At 53.7% G+C, this 23,160-nt stretch overlaps 2 protein-coding genes across 5 annotated transcripts; one reads left to right on the forward strand and one right to left on the reverse strand.

Moving 5' to 3' along the window:
* Positions 1-2,213: 2,213 nt before the first annotated feature.
* MLLT11 (MLLT11 transcription factor 7 cofactor) lies at positions 2,214-8,083 on the reverse strand. Of its 3 annotated transcripts, XM_007440877.4 has the most exons (4): positions 7,341-8,083; positions 6,307-6,601; positions 4,488-4,644; positions 2,214-2,728 (listed from the first exon to the last, which is right to left on the reverse strand). In XM_007440877.4, exons 2-4 carry the CDS (start codon positions 6,324-6,326, stop codon positions 2,444-2,446), a joined length of 462 nt encoding a protein of 153 aa, XP_007440939.1. In that variant the 5' UTR covers positions 6,327-6,601; positions 7,341-8,083; the 3' UTR covers positions 2,214-2,443. The 3 variants fall into 3 exon arrangements, with proteins under 3 accessions (XP_007440939.1, XP_087993266.1, XP_087993267.1); XM_088137140.1 differs by having other exon boundaries at positions 6,307-8,083; XM_088137141.1 differs by having other exon boundaries at positions 2,227-2,728; positions 4,480-5,848; positions 6,307-8,083.
* Positions 8,084-8,174: 91 nt separating this feature from the next.
* CDC42SE1 (CDC42 small effector 1) lies at positions 8,175-23,153 on the forward strand. 2 transcript variants are annotated; one of them, XM_007440879.3, is made up of 5 exons: positions 8,175-8,336; positions 18,366-18,634; positions 18,833-18,940; positions 20,355-20,458; positions 20,854-23,153. In XM_007440879.3, the coding sequence occupies exons 2-4, from the start codon at positions 18,581-18,583 to the stop codon at positions 20,424-20,426; spliced, it is 234 nt and encodes a 77-aa protein (XP_007440941.1). In that variant the 5' UTR covers positions 8,175-8,336; positions 18,366-18,580; the 3' UTR covers positions 20,427-20,458; positions 20,854-23,153. The 2 variants fall into 2 exon arrangements, with proteins under 2 accessions (XP_007440941.1, XP_087993268.1); XM_088137142.1 differs by having other exon boundaries at positions 8,181-8,336; positions 18,830-18,940.
* Positions 23,154-23,160: the final 7 nt, after the last annotated feature.

Here is a 23,160-nt window from a genome sequence, read left to right on the forward strand (position 1 = left end):
TCCCTGGCCGATTGGGGTGGGGGAGCCCTGAGGGTGTAACACACACGCCTCGCGCTTCCGGGCGCGGAAGGAAGTCGCTTGGGCGCGGGCGGGGACGCTCTGCCTCTCCACCTCTCTATGGCGGGGCTGGGTCGGCTGCGTTCTCTCGCTCCCTGAAAGGGCGCCCGGAGTGGGAGGCGCTCCCTCCCTCGGCGTCTCTATGGTCGGGCGCCTCCTCTGGGGTCAGCGGGGCGTTGACGTCACTCCGGCCGGCCCCAAATGTCACCAGCAGCCCCGAATTGCCTAAAATTCCCGTGTGTGTGTGTGTAAATTGTATGGGGGGGACACCAATTTGGGGGGGGGGCACCCATGTCCCATGGGTGGAAGCCCAAGAACCATCATCCTGTGTATCCCCCTTGCCCTGGGGAGCCCCTCCAACGAAGCTCCTTTCCCCCAAGCCGCTGGACTATGACTCCCATCATCCCCAGCCATGGGAGCTGCAGCCCCGGTCAGAGATGCTCTTCTCGGGGTCGGGCCCTTTCCAAAGGGCTGGGACCACTGCACCCATCGCCCTCAGCCAGCCCCCTGCCGCAGAGCTGCTCCCCATAGGCCTCAAAGTGTCTTCATTTGCTTTTATTGGCAGGACGAGCAGCCCCCACCCGACCCGAGGACCGAAGAGCTGCACAAAGGGCTGCCGGGGTGGCGTCCCCACCCGACGCGTCTGCCTTCGCCCCACGGTGCCACCGCCTCAGCAGCCAACAGGCTGGGTTTGCCACACACAGCGGCCCAGGGGAGCCCAAACAGGGCTCCTCGCTTGTGTGGACGCAGCCGCTCAGTTAAGTCCTGGTTGGTATGGCCAAGAGCTCCTGTTCGCTTGGACGTGGCCCAAACAATGCCAATTTCATGCCTTGCCGGAGGAAGAAAGAAAAGGAGGACCGGGGTCTGCGTGTGCAACCCACCCTCCCAATTCAGCCTCCCAGCCCTTCCCTTCATCCTTCCACCTGAAGCCAAGATGGGAGCGACTCCTTCTAAGCACAACACGCCTAATATGTCAAGCGTGAAGGGAGTGCACGGGTGAGCCGTGGCGATGCGCACGTGCCTGAGCACCGAAGGACGTTCTCGGAGCCAAGTCATGAGGGTGGCCCTGAGGCTTTTTTGCTGCCACGGAAAACCCCTTGCATGCGGTTGGATCTGAGGCTGAGAACTTCAGACTTGGCGTCTTTCTGGTGGCCCTTAGGATTGCGACGGGACTGATTTCAAGGCAGGGCTGAACTTGGAGCACATCACTCTGAGAGGAATCGCGGTGTGTGAATCGCGTCAGTTTAGGTAAGGAGGGAAACAAACCCGTGGATTTCCCTACTTTTGGAAAAGAAAAAGAGTAAGCCATCATAGGTCTCCAAATCATCCCGAGCTGGGACCATTTCGAGAACCTTTGTAGGCCGTGAAGCAGCTGGATCTGAACTGTAGAATGATTTGGGTCCCCTTCGGTTTCACACCCTACAGCACCTTTTCCATTTCTGGGGGCACTCCCGTTTTACCGAAGATGCAAACAGTTCTCCCTTCCAAGATCCAATTTTTTTTTTACTCCCCCCCCCCGGACTCCTGATATATTAAGCTCCAGCCAGCGTTGGGTCCCCCAGCTGTGAAGGTGAGGGACCCTGTGGATCCACACATTTGCACTTTGCCAAGACTTGTGCTGGGGTGCGGGGGAGGTAGGTGTGATACACGATCAATCTTTGGTATCTTTCAGATCCTTGTGAAAAGAGTATATGAACTCCTCCCATAAAACGCTTGTTTTTCTATTTTAATCTTGAATCTGGCCCTGCAATACATTCTGCACCTGAGCTGGGCCTGTTTCGTTGCCCCATAACAGGGACAACCCTGTTGTCATCTTTGCACATCCCCCCTCCAGTTTTCATTGACTTTTGTGCTCCTCCATTTCCAGGACAAATTTGGGAAGGATCTACAAAACTTACACCCACCCACATAGCCTCTCAATTTGGGGTGATTTTAAAGCAAAATGTGCACTTTTCCTCCTGGGAGGAGACTCTAGCTCAGAGAAAAGCTGAATGGGCCAAATGTTAGTGGGCCGGATTTGGGCCCAAAGCTGCTAGTTGCTAACACTGGTGGCAGATCAGTTCCTGTGCACAGAAAGGGGGAGGATGATCTTAGAGTTCCTTCTGTGACTGAAAGAAATGCTCTGTTTATTCCTAGCCCTCCTGGACCCTGGCAGATCCATGGGGGAAATACAGTCTTTCGGCAAATACATTCATAGCAACTTGAACAGTCACCTTGTTTTATGGCAAATGATTAAGAAACATAAGCTTGAACACAGGCACAGAGAAACCACGGGAAAATTCAGGGAACGGAGGAGAAAATACCACTAGAAAGAATGCAGTTGGGAGAATTGGGGGGCAATAAAAAAACTAGCTGCTTCTTGTCACACCACTGTCGTGCCTTGTCTTCAGATGAGGTCAAAATCTACAGGGCTGATGCTTGCAATCGGGGCTCTCCAGAAATTAAAACTGCTGAACGGGAGAAGGGCACTCTCCTCATCTTCTGTGTCACCCAGACTCGGCTTCTGTGACTTCTGGTCGGGCGCTAGGCTGCCGTAGACCCGTTTAGGCTTGTAGAGGGCCAGGTCGGCCAGTCCCAGGCATTCCAGTTCGGAGAGATCCAGTTCTGGGATGGGCATTCTCCAGTAAAGGAAAGAATCATACTGGGAATTCACCGTGTCCCTCATTTCTTCCTGGGAAGAAAAGCAGGGGGAAGGGGGACATTTAGCAGAAGGCTGGCCTGGAGCAGGTCCCTCCTGGGTGACCAACAGACTCTGGGGGGAAAAATATCTACAGTAGAGATCAGGGAATGGTGAGCCCCGGGTAGAAAAACCCCTGGAGAGAGCCAGGTTCGGATCTCCCCTTGGCTTACTGGCTGAGTCGCCTCCCTCATGGGGTTGCTGTGGAGGTACGATAACTATGCCCCCTTAGAGGAAAGCCAGGCTTGAAATACACAGTACAGTAAATAAAACAGAATTTCTTTTGTTCTCACAGGACCTTATTCCTCCATTAGGAATAGCTAGGGAAAAATATTAAAAAGGACCCTTTTTTCCTCCTTGCAAAAATTGAGCTGCCCCACCCTGGGTGTTTCTTCTTCCTTGCCTCCCCCTCACCGCTTTCCCCTTGCCCACCCTCCACCCCATCTTTTCCGCCCACCTCCTTTCCTCCTCCATATTAATTGGATTTGGTACGCAGGGCGTGTCTCTTTTCGGTGGTCCCTCTCTGCACGCCACCGTTTGCTCCATGACACATTTTTGCTGCAGTGACCCTTCCTCTTTTCCCTTGCACGTGCATGCACCCCTCCATATACAGATCTGCTTCTTTGGGGTCGCTGCTGTGCCAGCCTGGTCTCCTTTCCCACTCCTCTTGCCAATTTCAACGGGGACCCTTCCCCACCACCATCTCTGCCCCCTAACTCTTCCCTTCCCTTCCTCAGGGAAACCTTTTAAAATGCAGAACCACCCTCAGGCCTTAATGAAGTCTTTTCCAAGCTGCTGCAAAAAATCTGGGCTGGGTTAATTTTACCGAGGACACGCAGGCTGTGAAAGACCTTGGTGGCATGTGTGAAATTACTCAGACATCTGCCCTCTTTAAATATAGCATCTTTAGCAGCCTGTAAGGAGGGAAATGTATTTGCATTCATATAGTTGCGCGCAGGCAAATATTTTTGGAGAATCTTTTTTTTTCCTCCCTGGGAGTAGATAGATGGCTGAATGACTTGGCAATATTAAAACTGAGGAGTGCCCTCCCGCTTAATAAACAGAAAGGAGATGGGAAAGGTTAACATTTTCAATCCCCTGCGTTCCCCGACTCATTTTAGAGAGAAGAAACAAGGCAAGGGTGTACAAAGTGCCCGTTAAAAGGGTTGATGTTGATGTCTGGGGTAAAAAAAGGCGTATTAGGTCTTATTTCTGTTCCTGCCCTCTGAAATTGACGAGATGAAGAAAGTGGCAATTTTTTTAAAAAGGGTATTTCCTCTGCCTACAAAAAGAATCCTTGAAACAATATAGTATGTAAAATAATGTGGCGTAATACAATACAATACAATACAATTAATATAATATAATATAATATAATATAATATAATATAATATAATATAATATAATATAATATAATATAATATAATAATATCACAGGGTTTTCTGGCTGGGACTAACCTAGAAATAAATTTAATACAGCTTCATGTGCACCTGTACCATAATACCACATTATGCCACGGTTTCTGGCAATAAGGTAACTTAGAAATAAACATAACGCAGCATCGTGTGCCTGTGTAGTATAATAAAATAGCCTATCACATCCCCTGATGCCGAGGGCTTTTGAGCTACAGAGCAGATCCACCCTTGTAAGGCGGAATATCTGGAACAGAATGCCACAGCCACCCCTCCCTTGCCCAGCATCGAACCCTTTCTTTGTCTCTGTCTATTTCTCCCCAGCTCTTACCTCCTTACCAGCAGGATCTGGAAAAGAGCCCCGGTGCTTCTCTTCGGCGCAAAAGATGCTGCCAGGAAGCCGCGTCTGCCTTTAGCTGGGCGGGGGCCTGCCAGGAGCCTACGTCTGTCGTCGTCCCCCCTCGTTCTCTCCTTCCTTGCTGCAATGCAGCCCCTCCTGGAAAGACATTTCAGTGGTGTGCAGGTCCTCCCCCCCCCTCAGCTGCTGAGCCAATGAATCAGCTGGAAGAGCTATTTCCAGAGAGGGGGGAAAGGGAGCTATGAGGGTTTGGGTGGGGGCACGTCTGAGACGGGTGTTTTGCCCTGGCCGGGGCACGGGGGGGTGAAGCCCCTTGGGGAGGAGGCAGGTCAGAGGCAATTGCTCGTTGGCTGCATTCGCTCCCATCGTGGGGGAGGTTGGGGACAGGGGGTCGTGGGCAGCCAGTTTGCCCTCTCCCACCAGGGGAGGGGGCTCACCTGGTGACCCTGAGCGCAAGGGAGCTCAAGGCCAGCCCACAGAGAAGGTCCTTGAAAGACTTGCCAAGTCTTGGTGGATCTCCCCACCCTCTCCAGCTTGGCGTTCCCTGCCGCCTTCGACGGCTTGGCTTGGGGGAGAAGAATCTCGATTAGGGAGCCCAGGAACATGGCAGTGAAAAGAGAGCCCAACAACTAGCATAGATCCGTGTGCGCGCCCTGAATCCATCTTCTCATGACTGAGCTTCTCCCACACCCCATTTCTCATTTTGTTTCCCCTTTGGGGTGTTTTTTTCCCCCTCCTCCTAAGGGGAACAACCTCAGATGCTTTTAAACTTCCCCACATCCCTTTGGTTTGCTTTACGGGAGGACAAGAACGCGAGATGCCTTTTTAATCCGCACCCAACGGGAGTCTGCGCGTGTCGGGGTCTGATTAGGTTCCTAAAAATGTGCGGTGACGCGCAGGCAGATCTTTCGGCCGTGCTGTCATCGCGGCTTTGAGGCTGTGCTGAATAATAGGGGCTGCTGTTTTCTCAGCTCCTTTCTAAGTGAGACCTCCCACCCCAAGCGTGGTCCGCACGGATATTAATTTGGGTGCACTTGACAGGGCAGATTGAGCAGAAAACGGGAAGCCTTAAAAGCATCCTGAATTTTATAGGCAACCAAAGGAGCTCTGCGATCGTTTAAAAACCATTTTCCTTCCAGGTATTCTGGGGGGCGCAGTTAGAAAAGGACTCCGCTGACCAAATGCCTATATTTTTGAAGTCTGAGCTGGCTCCAGATTCCAAACCCGCACACTTGCCACACAGAATGCTTCAAAGCTGCCATTTGCAGGCGAAAGTGGGCAGCGTCCTTGCTTCAGTAGCTTTGGGCCCGACATGATCACAATGCTGCGTTTTTCCCCCTTTCTGTGGCGGAGAGAGAGGAGGAGAAGCTGGCAGCCCACCCCTTTCGGCCTTGCAGGCCCCCAGCCTTGGCCCCTTGACCACCCAAGGGCCACGCTCTTTGCTGAATTTAATTCTACTTCGTGGCGTGGGAGGAAGAAGAGGGAGCTGGCTGGGAGGGCAGAAGGGTGAGAGGGAGGATGAGAAAGGGTCTCTTCTGGATTCCCCGGGGCCCACCGGGATTCTGTGTGCACTCTTAATTATGGCAATGAGGTTTTTTAAAAGGGAGACAAAAGGTCTCTTGTGAGAGCCTCCAGAATCCGGGTGGGGAAGGGGCTTTTCTGCCCTGAGCCAGAGTCTCCTCTTCAGCCTTTTTGGCAGTGCCTCGCTCAAAATGGCACCAAGGGAGGGCAGTTCCTCCCATCGTTCGGGGCAACCTCTCTCCCAGTTTGCCAGGATTTCAAAAAAGGAAAAGGGCTCACCGCTCGTCTGCCCGGCACATCCTCCTTGGCACTGTGCGTCACGACCCTCTGGAATTCACTGCGACAAGATGTGGTGACAGCTGCTAACTTAGATGGCTTGGAAAGGGGCTGGAGAAACTCACGGATGTCTCCGTTCTGGGTGGCCCCTGAAGGAAAGCAGATGCTGGCCTGGTCCCACAGGGTCCTTTGTCTTTACAGAGTCACACAGGCCGTCTACACACGCGGGTCGGGTGGCATGGTCCGAGTTCTCGGAGACTCAGAAACCGAAGTCAATTAGATGCCCTCTTGGCAAGGCCTGTTCCAAGTCACAAGAAAGAGGAGAAATTGAAATCTCTCCCCGCCAATGTTGAGTCTAATGTAGCCTGGCAATGCAGTGCCTTAATTACGTTAATATTCTGCTTAATCTGGGCCTCCTGTTCTGTGGGAGTCTTCCCCCTGCTCCTGCATGCGAGCAGGGCTTCTGTTTTTCTACCTCATTCTTGGAGATTTTTCACCCTTCTTTTGGGGAGGTGTTTCTCAGCCTCCTCCATCCTTAAGGAGCTGCCTCGGTTGCGTCTCCCCTGGGGCCTCGCTTGCATCCATAACCCATTTCCTAACTTAAACTTCCCCCAACCCACGCTGGGAATCTCAGCCCAACGTTGGCGTCCCCTGAAACCTTTTTCAAAAACCGTTTCCTTCTCACCAAATTGGAGGAAGCGGATGGAAAGCAAAGCACAGGAACAGTTTTCAGGGCAGGGGTAAATGGAACAGCAGGCCTGAATTTTACGTCCCTGCGTGTGAGTCGGATGGAGCAAAAACTGACTTTCCAAAGGGGTGGGTTTGCGTTTGGTTTAGGGCAACGCAGGGTTTCCTCTTTTGGCTCCCTCCTTGCATGGAGCTCGTGGCTGGGCAAAAACTAGAGAAGATTGAAACGAGAGAGGTATAATCCTGTCCCCGCCTCTGCTAAAAAAAAGAAAAGTGGAAACTTGGGGAGTAATTAATTGCACGACTTGGCTCTTTGAGACCCCCCCAAGACTGATGAGACCAGGATGTACCTCAAAGGCCCAAGAAAGCTCCTTCTGCACTTTCTTTTCCCGCTCAGATCCTCCAAGAAGGATCGAGTCTTTATGCAGACTGAGCAACAAGAAGCAGGTTTTTCTTCTCCCACCTTCAGATCTTCCAGCTGTGGGTCAGAGAGCCCACTTCCCTCGTCTTGGGCAGGACGGCTCTGGGGTCGAGCTCTGTGCAGCCCACCTAGTTGCAGAGCATGGCCCCCATCTCGGGATCCACTTCTCTGCAATGGGCCACGATGATCCAGGGGTCCCAAACTGCTTGGAGGCTGGCCCCTACTCTGCAGAAGAGGGAGGAGTTTGTGTTTCTGGCCCTCGTGGGGGGCTTTTAGAAGCCCCTGCCCCATAAACAGTTAGCAAACCCCTGAAAAGCAGGGAAGACATTCTTCAGCCTGTTTCCTCCTCCCCAACCCTTACTTTCTCCTTTTGTTGTTCCAGTTGTGCCACCAAGAAGTGCCCCGATCGGTGTGCCTGGGGACGGCGGATGCTCGGGCCCAACCTCCCTGCCCCAAACCCATGTTATGTCTTAGCAGAGGGCATGCCAGCTGGCTGTTGCACCAAGCCACGATAGTGTATGGCACTTGGTGGGTTGTTAACCCCAGCTGTTGGCGCAGCAGCCGCGTGGGTGACCCACGGCCCCGGCCGGACCCATCCCCGTGCCCGAAAGCCTCTGCCAGGCCTCTCGCCTTGGGACTGCAGTGCCAGGAGGCGGCCAGAGTTGGCGGTAGGCTGCTCCTGCGAGCCCAGGGACGGGTGCGCGTTGAATCATCGCTGGGGGGTGTTCCTCGGTCTGCCTGTTGAAATCCTTCCGAGCGTTTCCTCCTCCTTCCAGCAGCAGCAGCAGCAGGGTGGCGGACCTCAAGCAGGAGCTCCATTTCCCACAGAAAGGAAAGTTTCCATGTTGTCTGGCTGGGGGGCTCGAGGGAGGCCCAGCGCAGGGAGAAGGAAGCCGTCCCAGGACCCCGGCTCCCAGGAGGGCAGGTAAGGGGAGATGGGCTCTCTGGCTCTCGGAAGCGAGCCGGGATCAGCTCGGGGCCAGGCTGGCTGCCAGGGGGGCACCTTGCTTGCCTTTCCGCCTCGGTCGTGGTCGCTTCAAAGCGCCCGGCAACTTTGAGCAAAGCTCCTTTGTAGCTCCAGAGTCTTATTTCTCTCTCTCTCTCTCTCTCTCTCACTCTTTGGAAAATGCGGATGGTCGGGTCGGGTCGTCCCCCTTACACACCTGGGATTTCTCCCGGCCCTCGCCCCCAATCTCGTCTCTTTCGCAAAACACGTTTTGCGAGACAGGCGGAACTTGCCCAAAAGGGATTTCACTTCTGAAGGCAGTTCCCCTCTCTCTCTCTCTCTCTCTCTCTCTCTCTCTCTCTGGCTTTTGAATGGCGTCTTTCCCCAGACTGGCACTTGGGAAAAAAAAGTTCCATTGATTCAGAGCAAGAGGTGTGGGTGTTAACCATGCGTTTTCTTTCTTTCTTTCTTCTTGGGGTGGGAAGGGAAAGTCCTATTCGAGTCGGGAACTCCCGTTTCCTCGCAAAGACCTAAGGCTCCTTTTTACTCTCTGACACTTTGGGGAGGGGAAGAAAGATTCAGCTCTAGCAGCTGAAGAAATAGGGAGACGGGAAAATGGGGAGATCGGGCTGTTTCTCTCCCCCACCCAGCCCGCCCCCACGGCTTCTTTCAAACCCATCCCCGAGCTTCCCTCTCCGTGTTGCGGATCAGCTGGGGCCACCGGCCCCTCGGCAAAACGAGCCCCAGCCTGGCCTGAGAAACGACTCCGTTGCCAAAAAACTCATACGTGCTTCGAGAACCCTTTGCATGCTGCCGAGGGTCACATGACTCTGGCAGCATGAAAATCCAATTAATCAGTGAATAAGCTTTTTTCCCACCCCGCTGGATGGGGGGCCAATTTGGTGCCCCTTCTGCGCGGGGGAGAGGAATTTTCACGAGGCTCGCCGAATCAAAAACCTCTTTTTTTTCCTTACTGCTCATCCTTAATCGCTGGAAAGCATACCACGCCGTGGCCTCGGCCCCAGTGGATGGGGAAGATGGGCCCGGTGGTCCATCCAGAACACACCGGGTGAGGGAGACGGAGCAACAGCCTTGGATCCCCCTTTTTCTCTCTAGTTTTAAGGATTTTGTGGTATCATGGTGGCATCCACGCAACTTTAGCTCCCTGTCAAACTCTGAAAGTTAAATAATAATTATGATTTGTGGGTATTTTTAGACAGCATCTACATTATGTTGGGGGAGTGTACCCAGAAACGCCCCCCTTCTTCTCCCAAACATCTGCCCTTCACTTTTTTAGAAAGCGTCTTGCAAAACCCTCCTAAGGAAGTTTAATTTTCTGCTTAACTCTTGTACTCTCCCCCCCCCCCCCCGCGTTTCCTTTTACTGCACTGACTCAGAGGCAACCCCCATTGTTCGGCCAAAGAGAGAAAACCAGCCTTGCTGTAAGTTCTGGGGTCGCACGTTGCCTCTTCCCACAGCCCCCCACCCCACCCCAACACCCTCAGTCCATCTGTAGCCTTTCAGGGGGGTTTGAGGGACGTGCAGGTGCTCCTGAGCTGTGCAAAATCAACCCCCCCCCCTTTTTTAGAAAGTTTATGGCTTTCCTGCATTCTTGGAAATAGAAGGGTGGGGAGGGAACATGGGAACAATCCCTAGAAATTTTGGTTTTTGAAAGAACAGATTAAAAATAAAACAACACAATGCCTGCGGCATTATCTGCTCACTTTGGGCTCCTCCGGAAGGTATTTTACAGTCCCTCGTGCCTCCTGCTCGTGGAAATAAGACCATTCAACTCAGAGCGAGTTTTTAAGAAAAGAAAAGAAAATCTCTGCCTTTCACACAGAGGGGGGAAAACCTTCCTAGCTGCAGGTCCACAGTCTAAAAAGCGGGGAGCATGTTTTGAGGGGGACCCTCTTTCTAATTTTGTGTGAAGGCCAACACTGTCCTTAGGGTGGATTCCCATCAGCCACGAAATGAGTTATAGAATAGGGGTGCTGAAAACTGCAAAAAGGAGGCTTGTTCCCCCAAACGCCATCACGGGTGTTGGGAGGGGTGTGTGTTGAGATCCTAAGGCAGTGTTGTCCAAACTTGGCCACTTTAAGATGAGTGGACTTCAACTCCCAGAATTCCCCAGCCAGCCATGCTGAAGTCCACTCATCTTAAAGTGGCCAAGTTTGGACAACACTGTCCTAAGGGATATCAATGGATTTTCAAGGACATCTTCTCAAATCTTCCAACTGCCTTCCCTTCCCCATCCTTTCTCTGCGTCCCACCCCTGCAAGGTCGAACTTGCTGCGTCACACAGGTGTGAACGGGTCTTCCTTTACGTGTGTGTGCACACGAGTGCAAGGGCTCGGGTCTTCACGGCAAACACCATGATATACTCTGCTACAGGCTGTGGCTGTGTATTTGTACATCAGAGACAACACTTCTAAGCAGGAAGTTTGTTTATTGTTGATGTTGTTATTATTATTGATTTCTTCCATGATTCGTTCATGGGGCAAATTCAGCTGGAGACTTTTTCTGGGCCAGCCAGCATTATAAATAGATTCCCGCTTAGTGGGGCAAACTGCAAATAGAAGAATCATCAGAGAGGTGACCCAGGGTTTTCCTACCCGTCCCTGGCCCAGGGCTCTTGGAAAGCCTGTCTCCCATCATCCCCAGCCCGGCTGTTGGGCTAGTTCCCAAAGGATTGGGGCCAGCCTGGGATTAGGCCCTACGAGGCATTTCCAACCCCGAATAGCCACGTTTTGGAATTGCTCCCACAGCTGCAAACTTCCTGATGTTCTAAGCCGGGATAAGACTTTGGGTCTCAGCCTGGCTTTTTTCCCGACCCTTCTGACGGGGGTCATTGGGGGCATCTGGCCAAAGGGACCCCTGTTCCCTCCGCACCTTTGGCCTCTCCCAGGACGCTGCTGTCCTCCCGCCCTCGGCCCAGAAGCACTGAGCCTGGACTGGGGTTAAGACAGGATCTTCCCCCTGTCCCAGGAGAGGTCGGGTGGTTGGTGCAAAATCTGCTCGGTTTTGGAGCGAAGGCGGGGAGGGGCCAGCGAGGGAGGCGTCCGATTTCACGCCCGCTGCTGACCCAAGGACGGGTGGAGAGCAGGTCAGCAGTGGGGAGAGGGAAAAAGCAGTGGGGAAAAACCTCGGGCTGGCAGAGGCGGAGCTCAGAGACCTTCGAATGAGTTCCTGGCAAAGCTTTGGTTGCCACCAGCCTGCGGCCATGAATTGGGCCGTCGGAAACCACCCGAGACATGTTCCCGGTCTCGTTGACCTCTGTGGCCCTTTCTCTTTTGAGGGTCCCGTCCTCTCCGGTCTCAGCCGCCTCGACAACGTCCCTTCCCTCAAGGAAACTCCACGGGGATCTTTCCCTTTTGGCTTGGGAACCCCGAGCCATTGAAAAGTTGGGCCTCGTGGTCAGGGGTGGGACGCCATGGACCCGCCTTGGGGGTTTATGCGTGCTTTGCAGCGTTCGGACGTTGGTCGTCGCTCAGCCCGTCAGGCCGCGCACCCGCACCCCGGTGAACATCAGAAACTGCCGCCACCAGTGTAGAGGACAAAGGACAAGCTAAACCCCACTGGGTGAATTTGGGGCATTTCAGAGCAACGCCGTCCAGTTCCGCTATGCATTCGTAGGCCCACCTTCTCTGCGTCCACCGTTTGCAAGAAGGGGAATCCTGCCCCGATGGAAGAATCGGTTGGGTTTGCACGGTGCTAAGTTAAGAGGCGGCTGCTGTAGCTTTGGGTTCATGTGAACTCAGCCGTTGTGGCTTATAAACCATGGTTCATAGCTTAGCGTGTTGGACAGTTCTAGCCCACTGCCGGCTTAGTCCTCCTTAGCTCATCTTGGGAAGCTAAACCAAGTCAGACCTGGTTTGTGCTTGGATGGGAGACCACCGGTAAACCCTACAGATGGCTTCTACCCTGGCAGCTGGAGAAAATATCTCCGCGAGGCCAAAGGCTTCTCTGCTACTGCTGCTGCTGCTGAGAAAACATGGCTGCGTCTGTGACGTCACCAGGAGGCAATGATGTCTTTGCCAGCAACGGGTGGGCCAGACCCCCGGCAGCCCTTTCTTCTGCGCGAGAAGGAAATTCTCTCCCTGCCAGATGCATTTCAAGGCCCTTTTCCGTCTGAGCCGCGTATCTTTCTCTCTGCGTCTTTGCAACAAAGGGTCCTTTTGTTCAGCGCACATGATCCGAGCGAGAGGGAGGCTGGGCGCTTCCTGGACGCCCGCCCGTCGTCCTCGGAGGGGCGAACGGTTGCCGGCAGAGAAACTCTGGGCTGTTTAAATCATCTGGGAAATAAACAGGAGGCCTTGGCAAGGGCGGGGGGCCGGCACGGCTTTGTTCTCCACAGGGGCGGGAAAGCCTCAGAGATGCCCAGGCCGGGCGGCTGCGTCCAGCAGGCCGGGCCTGGGACGTTTTTGCGGCTGGGGCAGAAAATTCCCGCGGATCCCCTTCTGCGCCTCCCGGTCGGGCCTTTCTTCTGCACCAGGCCAGATGGAAGGGCTGCGTTTTGCAGGTGGACTGTCTCCCGACATGGAGGGTCATCCATTTGGACGGACGCTTTCCTGGAAGCCTGTTCGCAGGCTTTGGAGTTGGCGCCTGGCCCGTGGGAAAAAAACGGCCTTTGGAAGGGAGCGCGCCACTCACAATGGGTCTGGGAAAACAGTCTATAAATCTCGGGAAAACAATAAAAGCGAGCGGGGAGGGAGGGGGAAAAATGACTCCGTGCTGAGCTACCGGGGAAGGAAGCTACGTTCAGGAGCGGCCACAGGGGAGAAGAAACCCAGCGCAGCCCTCTGTGGCTGCTTTTTTCACGGTGCCAGTGCCCTTTGCAAAAATAAACGTCGTCCACCCCACGCCACGGGCTCCCTCCAGAGCACCTCCCACACACGACAACTGAAATATCTTCTCCTTTGTCCCGCACAAGGCTTTGTTGTCTGGCTGCTGCCCGCCCTTCTCCCCAGCCTGTGTGGCATGCCAGGCTGAGAGTGGGCAGCCCACCGCCGATTCGTGGCCTGGAGAAGATGCGAAGTGGAGCTTCTCATCACCCGCCAGCAAAACTTCCTCTGGATGTCCTACTGTCTCGGGGCAGCGCATCTGTGGCTGGGCAGTTGCCCCTTGTGCTCCAGCCCCCATCGTCCCCGTCAGTCGTTCGGGAGCACCAGCTTGGGGAAGCTTTTCCTGCCCTGTTCCTTTGGAGCAGGGCTCCCGAAATGGGAGTCAGGTGCATCGTTAGCAGAATCCCAGCAAGAATGGGAACCTTTCCCCCTCCAAACTAGCAAAGAAAAGTCAGTTTTGCAACACGCCTCGGTCGGTCAGATGGACTTGAGCAAGAGCCGGGTTTTGAGAAAGAAAACAGATTTATCAACGTTGCTTTGTAGCAACAGGTTGCAAAGAAACTTGCACACATATCCGCAGAACAACCACCGCCATGGGGAAGAGAAAGGGGGGTTTGGGTTTGGGTGCTCCGAGCCATCCGCACGGTGCTCCTGAGCCGAAAAGGGCTTTCCTCGTGGAGAGCTCTTCTGCGCTTCGCCTAGCTGGGAGAGGACTTTACCTTCCTTGCGTCTTATTACACAAACGCGGGACCAATGGATCGGCAGAAGGCGGAAAGCCTTGCTGACCCTCGTGATTGCTCCAGGAGGAGAGCGTAGAATCTGAGCCCGGATGGGAGACCACCAGGAAATGCTGGGATTGTCGCCTAGACCAGGAAGTTGTAAAAACATCCCCAGGCGGTGGCAAACCTCTTCCGTGCTGTTGTCAAGAAAACTCCCGGAACTGGCTCTCGTGAACCACAGCGGTTAGCAATGCTGGAATTTACCTGGCAGAAAATTTACATTTTCTGGGAAGCACCCATGGTAAATCAGTAACCTTGATTTTTCTCCCCCTTCTGCTTGTGTTACTTAAGTAGCTGCCGAGCATTTTATCCCAGCGTAATGGCCCCCCCCGCCGCTGTTTCAAAATGATTTGCAGACGGCAGCTGGCCCTTCTTTTCCCCCGAGGAGCACGTGTTTTTATTTTCCCACCCCAAGACACTTAACATTTCTAGCCCTTGTGACCCGAAGAGGCCACAAACCTGACTGAAAAAATCGCAGCCCTTCTCCGGCTGCACGCAGGGGCACCGTCCCTTCCTTTCCAAACAGCGTGCAAACTTTTGCAAGGTTGGCCGGTCATGCGTGGTCTATTTCGAGGCCCCGGTGCTGGTAGGTGTGCACTGCACACAGAGGCGCCCCAGTGCATTTGCACACATCCTGTTTTCATCTGATCGGCGACCCTGTGCGAAACGGCGTGCTTTGCCTTACGGCGTAAGCGCTTGTCAAGGGTGTAAACAGTCTGGAGAGATTAAATTCACGGGGAGGACGTTTTTATGGAAGCTGGGGAAAAAAATTGCAGAAGAAGGTAAAAGCAAGAAATCGGTGGAGCTGTGTCTTGTGAAATCACCAGGAGGGAAGACTTGGCAGGAAGAGGAGAGTTGGTCCTGGGTTGTACACGGATGGGATACCAACAGGAGATGCCACGACTGTAGGAAAACCACTTTTGTGTCGTTGCCAAAAAGGCCTGGGTTCTCTCCAGCTGATTTGACGGCCCAGTCCTGCATGGGGAGGATAGGACCTGTAGTCCAAGCCAGCTAGACGTTCCGGCTGCTCGAAGCCACGTTCTTCTTACACGGTGGGAACGACGGGGTCATCCGTTGAAGCGTGCAACCTTCGGCCCCCGGGTTGCATCACGGCACACCGTTAGGCCCGCTTGGACTTTTGGACGGCTTCCCCTTTCCCTCTCCAGCTGGAGGATGGGAAACAGCTGGGAGTTTCCATCCCCCGTTTTTTCCCTGCTTTCTTGGCAGTTCCAGCTGGCCCAGGTGGATGGGTGAGTCAGGGGTGAGTCAGGCTGGGCTTCGTGCACCGTCTCGGGGAGAAGCCCAACGGGGGCAGGTTGGGTCTTGCCTCTGCGCCTCTGCCCCAAACGCCGAGAACAGTTATTTCTCTCCTGCTGCGCTGGGGGGAGGCGGGGGGAGCAGGAGGAGGAAAGTCGCTGCAATGCCAAGCAAGCAGGAAGGAGCGCCGCGCCAGTCGGCACAGGCGCGGGCACGCAGGCCTACGTTGCCTGCCTGCCCTCCTGTGCAAATTCTGCCAGGAAGCATCATCTTCTGGGCCCATCGCTCTCCCTTCCTTCTTCCTGAATTAAGGCCTCAAAGGGGATGATTCTCCAGAGCGTTTGACCTAGGGAAAACTGAGGGGGTCCCCACGCTCCATTTGATGAGAAGCTGGATTACGGTTCCCGTCCTCCTGAGAACCCCTGGACCCTCACCCCGAAGCCCTTAATCAGAAAAAGCAGTTTGGCATAAGGGCCAGGATCAACAGGGAAAGGGAACAAATAATTCGTGCGGAGTTGCAGAGGACCTCGCGCGGTGCTACGGGCGTCGTGCCCCTTTAGCGCAGCCTACCTCGCCGGGCTGTACAGGGAACCGAGACACTGCTCTGAGCTTGTTTAGCGGACACGGTGAGTGTAATTACGCGTGCAGAACTAGAATGCCACTCCCCAGGTAGACTGCCTCTGGATCTGGGGTCTCCTTAGCCTCCACGACAAAGGGCCACCATCTTCCATCTTGGGGCAGCCAGTTCCCCAGGGACACCAACGGCCGACCAGTGCAGAAGGGCCAGGCGTGAGCCGAGGGACACGGGAAGAGAGGGGTCAGCTCGAGCGCAGGACGGCCTTCCCCTCTTGCGCCCACCCCGGACCCCGAATGCAAGTGTGTCTTGAGTTTCTTCTTCTTTTTTACATTTTTTATCCCACCTTTCTTATTTTTTTTATAAATAACTAACCCTCCTTCTACTTTCCCCGCCACAACAACCCTGCGAGGTGGGTTGGGCTGACAGAGGAGGACTGGCCCAAAGTTCACCCATGTGAACGTGTGTCTTCTGAAATGTATGTATGTATGTCTGTATATGTATGTATGTATGTACGTATGTATGTATGTATATTCTCGCCCCAAAGAATGGGTATATAGGTATGTATGTGTGTGTGTGTATGTGTGTATATATATATGTATGTATGTATGTATGTATGTATGTTTATTCTCGCCCCAAAGAATAGGTAGTCCTTTGGGTTTGAAGAAACACACTTTTGTGCAATTCATCTGTGGGCACAGAGGTGGCTTTGCAGTCCCAGTCTGGAAATGCATAGTGCTTCTCAACCTTGTCGGCTCGAAGATGGGTGGACTTCAACTCCCAGAATCCCCCAGCCAGCAAGGATTCTGGGAGTTGAAGTCCACCCATCTTCGAGCCGACAAGGTTGAGAAGCACTGGTCTAGCCCAAGGAGGGCCCTGGAAGCCCGATGTTGCAATAACCGTAAAGTCCTAAAATAACTGTAAAGTCACCAAAAGCTCATCGAGCTCGGCCGTCAGGGCCCCCGGCCGCTGTTCTGCCGCGTGACGTCTCTGCAAACCCCGGCTTTCCGCTCCAGCAGCCGGCCGGCCGTTCCGCTGAGTCACCTTTTCTGCCGGGGCGGTTGCCACCCGTCTGCCCGCGAACGCAACCCTCCGTGCCCGTCATCCCTTCTGCATCAAACGGTGGGGGGAGGCTCGGCAGTCGCGGGTGGGAGCTGGCGGCGGCCCAGCCCGCCCTGCTGGGAAAGCAGCGCTGCCCCGTGCGGGAAGGTGCCCGGGCAGAAAACCAAGGCCGTGGCTTTCAGAAGGAAAAGGAGGAAAAATCCTTGAAGGCAGAGACGTGGCGCCGCCGCCTGCGCTCCCCTGAACTGCAGCTCCGTCCTCTCGCCCGGCAGGAGAAGCCGGGATGCGCGTTGCCCCATCGTTGTCTTTTAATTGCTTCCCCCTTCGGCCCAGGGGTGCAGGAGGCAAGCCCTCTTTGGCCCCGCAAGAATCGTGGCTAACCTTGGGGAGACCAAGCGGGATTGGATGGGAGGCCACCAGGAAGCTCAGGGCTGGAGGTTGGAAAGCATTCGGGGAGAAAACACAGGCCGAGCGCTTCGGTATCACTGCTGGGGAAAACGGGGGGGGGGGGCCCTGCGTAGTCGCCAGGGGTCAACTGGGTGCGAAGGATGGGTTTGTTTACTGAGCAGCGGGTCAGTCTTCCTGCCCTCAAGGGGCCCTTCCAGCCTTAGCCGCCTCAGCAGGCGGTGCCCGGACGACTCGCTGGGCACATGCCCAGCTGAAACGCCCAACCGGCCGTCCTCGCTTCCACAAGAGCTTAAGAAACTGAAGGTGCAAACAGTTGACCTCCGCAGTCTTTCTGGCAAGGTTATTCAGAAGGAGGAAGTTGAAGCTGTGTGTTTGTGCGAGCAGCGGGTTTTTTTTTTTTAATTGCCTCCAGTCTGCTTCTATGGAAACTCTGTGGTTTCCTGTTATCTGAAATGATTAAAAAAGGAAAAAAAAGTTCCTCCCCCCCCCCGCCAGCCCTCCTCTGCTTGGCCCCGGACTTTCTCAGAGGAAACCGAGGCACATTTGCAACATGCACGATGACGATGACTCGGCAGTGAGAGGCCTTATTTCGAAAGGCAAAACGCCCAAAGGATGCCTTGGGATCTTTGCAAGCGTCGGCCGCGTCCCGTGGGCTTTTCTGAGTGGTCAGTTTAAGGAGAAGGCTGGTTCCTGAGACCTCTTCTCCTTCTTGGCCATCGCAAGGGCTGTGGGGCGGCAGCAGAGTAGCCCCGCAGAGCTCAGGGGCCTGACTTTGCCCCTACCCCAGGGGTGTAGAAAAGACATCTCCTAATCGTTTTCTTGTTATTGTTATCATTTCCTTCTTCCTCCTCCCTCCTCCTCCTTCTTTCCTCTAAATTTTATTTGATGCTGTTTCTTCTCCCTCCTCCCTCCTCCTCCTCCTTTCCTCTTTTATTTGATGCTGCTTCTTCCTCTTCCTCCTCCCTCCTCCTCCTCCTCTCCTCTAATTTTTATTTGATGTCGTAATTATTCTCTCCATCTCCTTCTCTTCCTCCTCCTCTGATTTTTATTCTGATGTTGCCATTGCCCTCTCCTCCTTCTGAAGGTGCTTTTCAACTCTCGGCATCAGAAACAGTTTTCTCGCCATCTGAAGGCCCCCCCCGAGCTTGCCACCTTTTCTCTCCAAGCAACCCGGGGCGCGGCGCTGCTGGGCCACTTCCACCCTCCGAGCAGCATCGCTAGATGGACAGGAGGTCCTAATCGCCCGTCCTCCGAACCACTGGGAATCCACCAGGCAGAAAGCTGGAAGCAACTCCCAATATGAGTGATTTTTGGCACAAGCTGGGGTGCTGCGTCGTCGAGAAACCGCAGCCGGTGAGTTCCGCTTAGCTAGTCCTTCTGCGCGGCTCCAGTAGGAGCTGTTGGGCGACTTCAGGGTAGGTCTCCCAGCCCCGGGGTTCGTCACGGCAGCAGATGGCATCTGCCGGGCACCGAGAACCTGGCTCGGGTGCGAGGCCTTCCGTTCCTCCTTCCTCCTCTCACCGAATCTCCCTTGACTCCCTTCCGCAGCAGCAGAAGAAGAGACGGAGGATCGACCGCAGCATGATTGGGGAACCGATGAATTTTGTCCACCTGACGCACATTGGGTCTGGCGACATGGCGAACGAAGGCCTCCCCGTGGTACGGCTTTGCTCTCTGTCTGCTTCCTGGGATTCCTTCCATCCACAGACCAAAAATGGGGGCTTGTCCCCTACCAAATTGCAAGAACCACACCAGAGGAGGCATTAAAATACCATTTCCAACAGCCCCAGCTGAGAATCTTGGGATCCTTAGAAATCCATTGCTGGATCAGGGCCTGCCCCTTTGTGGGGAAGGGTCTGAGCCTGAAGCGGTGGGCTGGGTCCCAGGTTTTTGTTATTCAAAGCTAAGGCAGAGGGAGGGGAGATTGGGGTGCTCGTTCTCTCTCTAAAGTCTCAAATGTGCCCCTTAAACCGATCCATGCTTCCTGCCAAACAAAGTCAGGGAATGTGAGCATTGCAAACCTAGCTTTCCTATGGCCTGTTTCCTTCACGGTTGCTCCGGTTTTCCTACCTCCTTCTGAAAGGACAGTGTCCCCTCCAAGGTTCCATTAACACAACCTAAAAAGGATATTTGCTCATTTCGCCGCTGTGTGACGTGGCTGGCTCAGGGTCACGGGGTTCCTCTTCCGTGACGGAGATTCTCCCGCTTGTCCCTTAACTGGGCTCCATGCCACGCTTGACATCTCCGGAAGGGTCGGAAAGCGTTGCCTTTTTAAAATGTAAGCCTTGGAGAAACTCCAGGCATGTCAACTGAAAAATGACGCCAAGACGCTTTTCTTTCCCTGCCCTGAAATCAACTCCCACACAGGAACGATTGCGCAAATTCCTCCGTCCTGGCTCTGAAATCTGAGAAGCCTCATGCGCCGTCCGCAGGGGAGGCAGAAGGGGGGACCTCTTGTGGACGGCGAGCTCGCTTATTAAACAGTCAGAAGCTCTGGCAGATGGCCGGGATGTTTATACTCCCTCGAGTTCAGACATGCGACGACCCGCGGGTGCCTTCCTAAACAAACTCCATTTGCCAAGGGGCCGGCCTCGTTTTGTGCAAACGGTTCGTCCTGAGCAACCGGGCGGCACTTCGGTCTGATTTGAAAGAACTGGGACCTTAGCTTAGAAAGGAAGGGGCGGTGAGTGCAAAGCGAGGGAAAGACCCCATCAGGTCAAGCTCGGCTCCTAAGGTGGCACAGATGCCCCGAGGCGGTTTTCTTGGCAGCGTGGCAGGCGCGGTTGGCCGTTAGGGGCTTCCAAAATTCCTCATCCAAAGAGTAACAAGATTCAGCCCCGCTTGGATGGTCTCATCTGGTGCGGCAGTGGCTTTATGTGACTGTATATCCGTGCTGGGGACCGTAATCCCAGAAACGCCCCGAGGATAGAAAACTAGCAGGCGAGACGAAAGCGTTTCTCCCTGACACGCTAGATCTCCAAGGGCAGGGAGGCCAGCTGAACGTTCTTGTGTGTCATAGAGGTCTAGGAACAACCCCCATTCTCTTCTTGTTTCTCTTTCGCTCTCCCTGCAGTCAGGAGCGGTCCAAGAAATGCGATCCAAATGCGGGCGAGAACGGCCGTGGAGCAATTCCCACATTTTATAACTCGGCGGAGTTCCTCCCCACTCCCTTTCAGTGTAAGTGTCTGACCGAGCTGCAAAAGCCACTCCAGAGCGTTCCCCCGTCGGCAACGGCTCCATGAGGACTAGTCACTCAATTTGCAGCAGTGCTGAAAACCGGTATCTTATCGCAGCCCGGGCCCGCAAAAGGCCGCCCCGAGGTTGGGGTCACCTGGGGAATTGGGAACTGACAAGAGAAGGATCCCCCCCCCAGCGGCATAACTACAGTTGGGCCCAGCAGCATTGCCTTCTGGCAGCTGTTGCAGAAAGTTAGATTTTCTTGATCCATAATGCTTTGGGACACCGCATTGCGAGGCTTGTCCAAATGTGCCGTTTTCCCCTTTCGTAATTATTTCTCGTTGCCCATCTATTAGATCTATTTCACGTTTACCCTCCTTTCTTTTCTCTTACAGGCTAGTTAATTACAAAAAAAAAACAAAACCCTAAAAAAAAAGAAGAAAGAGAGAAACGCGCATCTGCATCACTTGAATTTCCTGTTTGGTCTTGTCGAAACGGGTTGCCAAACTCAAAGCGCATGAGTCACTTCGTAACTTATCCTACGTTATTTTGTAAGAGCAACAGCCACGACATGAATTACTCTGCACATGGCCAGTTGCTGCGTTTGGGCTTAATTGTCGGCCCCGCGACACCCGCCCCTCTTGGCGAGCAGAATTGGGGACTGTCCTTCATTTACAACTTCGCCGAGCATCCTACAGAGGACTGACCAACGATGCTTCCACAGCTAACAAACGATCAATCGGTATGTTCCTGTTCCTTTGTAGACCGTCCCTTCTCCGAAGGAACCGCCAGAGAGACTGAATTATTCTTGTTACCGATACTTTCGCAGAGGTTTGTCCACTGGATTTTATTCTTAAGGATGTATCCTGGCCGCCACGCAAGACATTTTGGGTGCCCTTAATGCGTGCGCGGCCCCCGTCTCGCGGAACGATCCCTCCGGATGCTGGCAAATCGAGTTCTGGATGCCCGACAGCCCTCCAGGCTGAGGCAGCGGGTGCTAAAACAGGGTTGGTGGCGTTACGGTTGCTAGCCAGTGGGTGCTGATCCTTTCAGCGAGGTGGGAGCAGCGCACCCCGCGGACCAAGCCGAACCCAAACAGCAATATGGGGCGTGGGATTTTCTCCCCAAGGCAGGCCTTGCACAACTTTCTGTCCTAAATCAGTCGCCCCTCTGCTCTTTCGACAAATGGGGATCCAGAGAAGTCCAGCTCTGCGGCGTGCGGAAACCTTGGGGTCGAGAGGTAAGCCGAGGGGCCCCGCCGCTCAAATTACAGCAGCCAGAATTCCCCCTCGGACCCCTTTCCTTCACGGATTGAAACCACCCTGCAGCGGGAACAGCGGGAGACCGAAGCAAAAATTGCAACTGCTGGGCAAGGAAATACCACATTTCTGTAAGCTTGTAAAATGCGGTTGGAGAGAATGTCCCGCGGAGACTCTTTCCCGTAGGAGGTTTGGCCCCAAGACTTCCGTCCGAAGGCTACGTTATCTGCAGCAGCATTTGATCCTTCGATTAGATGGTTCTCTTCTCCGGCCGGATTCCCTAAAAAAAAGGTGGAGGCTGCGCCGTAGAAATCCTGCGGTCAGAACCGCTGTTTCCAATACTTCCCAGGCTTGATTCTCCTGCGCTCCCCCACCCTGGTTCTCGCTCTGCGGACCTGATTTTCGAAGACGAGGAAAGAGCCAAAACAGGCCTTTAGACTGAGGAGAAGAAAATACATTTCAAGTTCCAGGGCCTGCTTTTGCAGCGCCCTGACATCCGGGGTTGTGGAAGATTGGCCCGGCAGGGGATCTTCTCGCGCTCTCTCCGAAACCGGCGTTGCAGTCCGTATGATGCCACCAGGCTGAGCACGGGAATCGCCTGACGATTCCCACTGCAACGACCCCCACCCCAATTTTCTGTGCCTGTTGCTCTTCCTTTGCCTGTCTGGCATTCCTCGCAAGCAGGTCTGAAGGGGTTAATTCCAGAGCGGAAACCTTGAGAAGCGAATAAAGAAATTCTGACAATTTTTTTCCTTTTTCCTGGCCCTAGAACTGCTAGATGTAAAATTAAAGATGTCATTTTTCCCCCCTCTGTGCTGACCAAGCAAAAGTTAAATGTCCAAGCAGAACAGCCGTTTTGCTACCGAATTTTTAATTTTCTGGCCTTCCAAAGCTGGAAGACTACAACTTCCATTATTCCTACATGTTGGCGGAGGATGAGGGGATCTATAGTTTAACTTACCTGGAGAGCATCGCTTTTCCCTCCAACAATTTAGCTGATGGGTCGATTTTTTTTTTTAAGTAGAACTTTTGCCATGTTTATTTTTCCCAGCTGGTCTGGGGTTAAAAATTATTGCTTTGGGAAAGAAGAATAGCTGGGCTGTTCAACTGTCTTTTATTAGCCAGAAAGGTTATCTTTATTCTTTTTGCAAACAAAAGATTATCGTGTGTGTGAAGGGAGGGAGAAAACCTGTTTGAATATAATGTTGTCTTTCTAAAAAAAGAGTGTTATCAGCAATCGACACACTGAAATCTGGGGTAAGGGAATGCTGTATTGTGCTGATTTGGTCTTTTTAAAAAAAAGTTTTTAGGCTTAGAGCGACAGAAGAATTATGCAATCTGTTTCTTCTTTCTCGTATCTTCCTGAATGTTTCTCCCTCATGTTCCAGAGAGTGTAACGTATGCTTGGAAAACCAAAATTAAATGGCAAAGGAGAACAGTGGT

The sequence above is a fragment of the Python bivittatus genome, unplaced genomic scaffold, assembly GCF_059951505.1.
Source record: "Python bivittatus isolate LINGU-HERP-01145 unplaced genomic scaffold, Pbiv_v1 ctg000180_np1212, whole genome shotgun sequence".
Lineage (NCBI taxonomy): Eukaryota > Metazoa > Chordata > Lepidosauria > Squamata > Pythonidae > Python > Python bivittatus.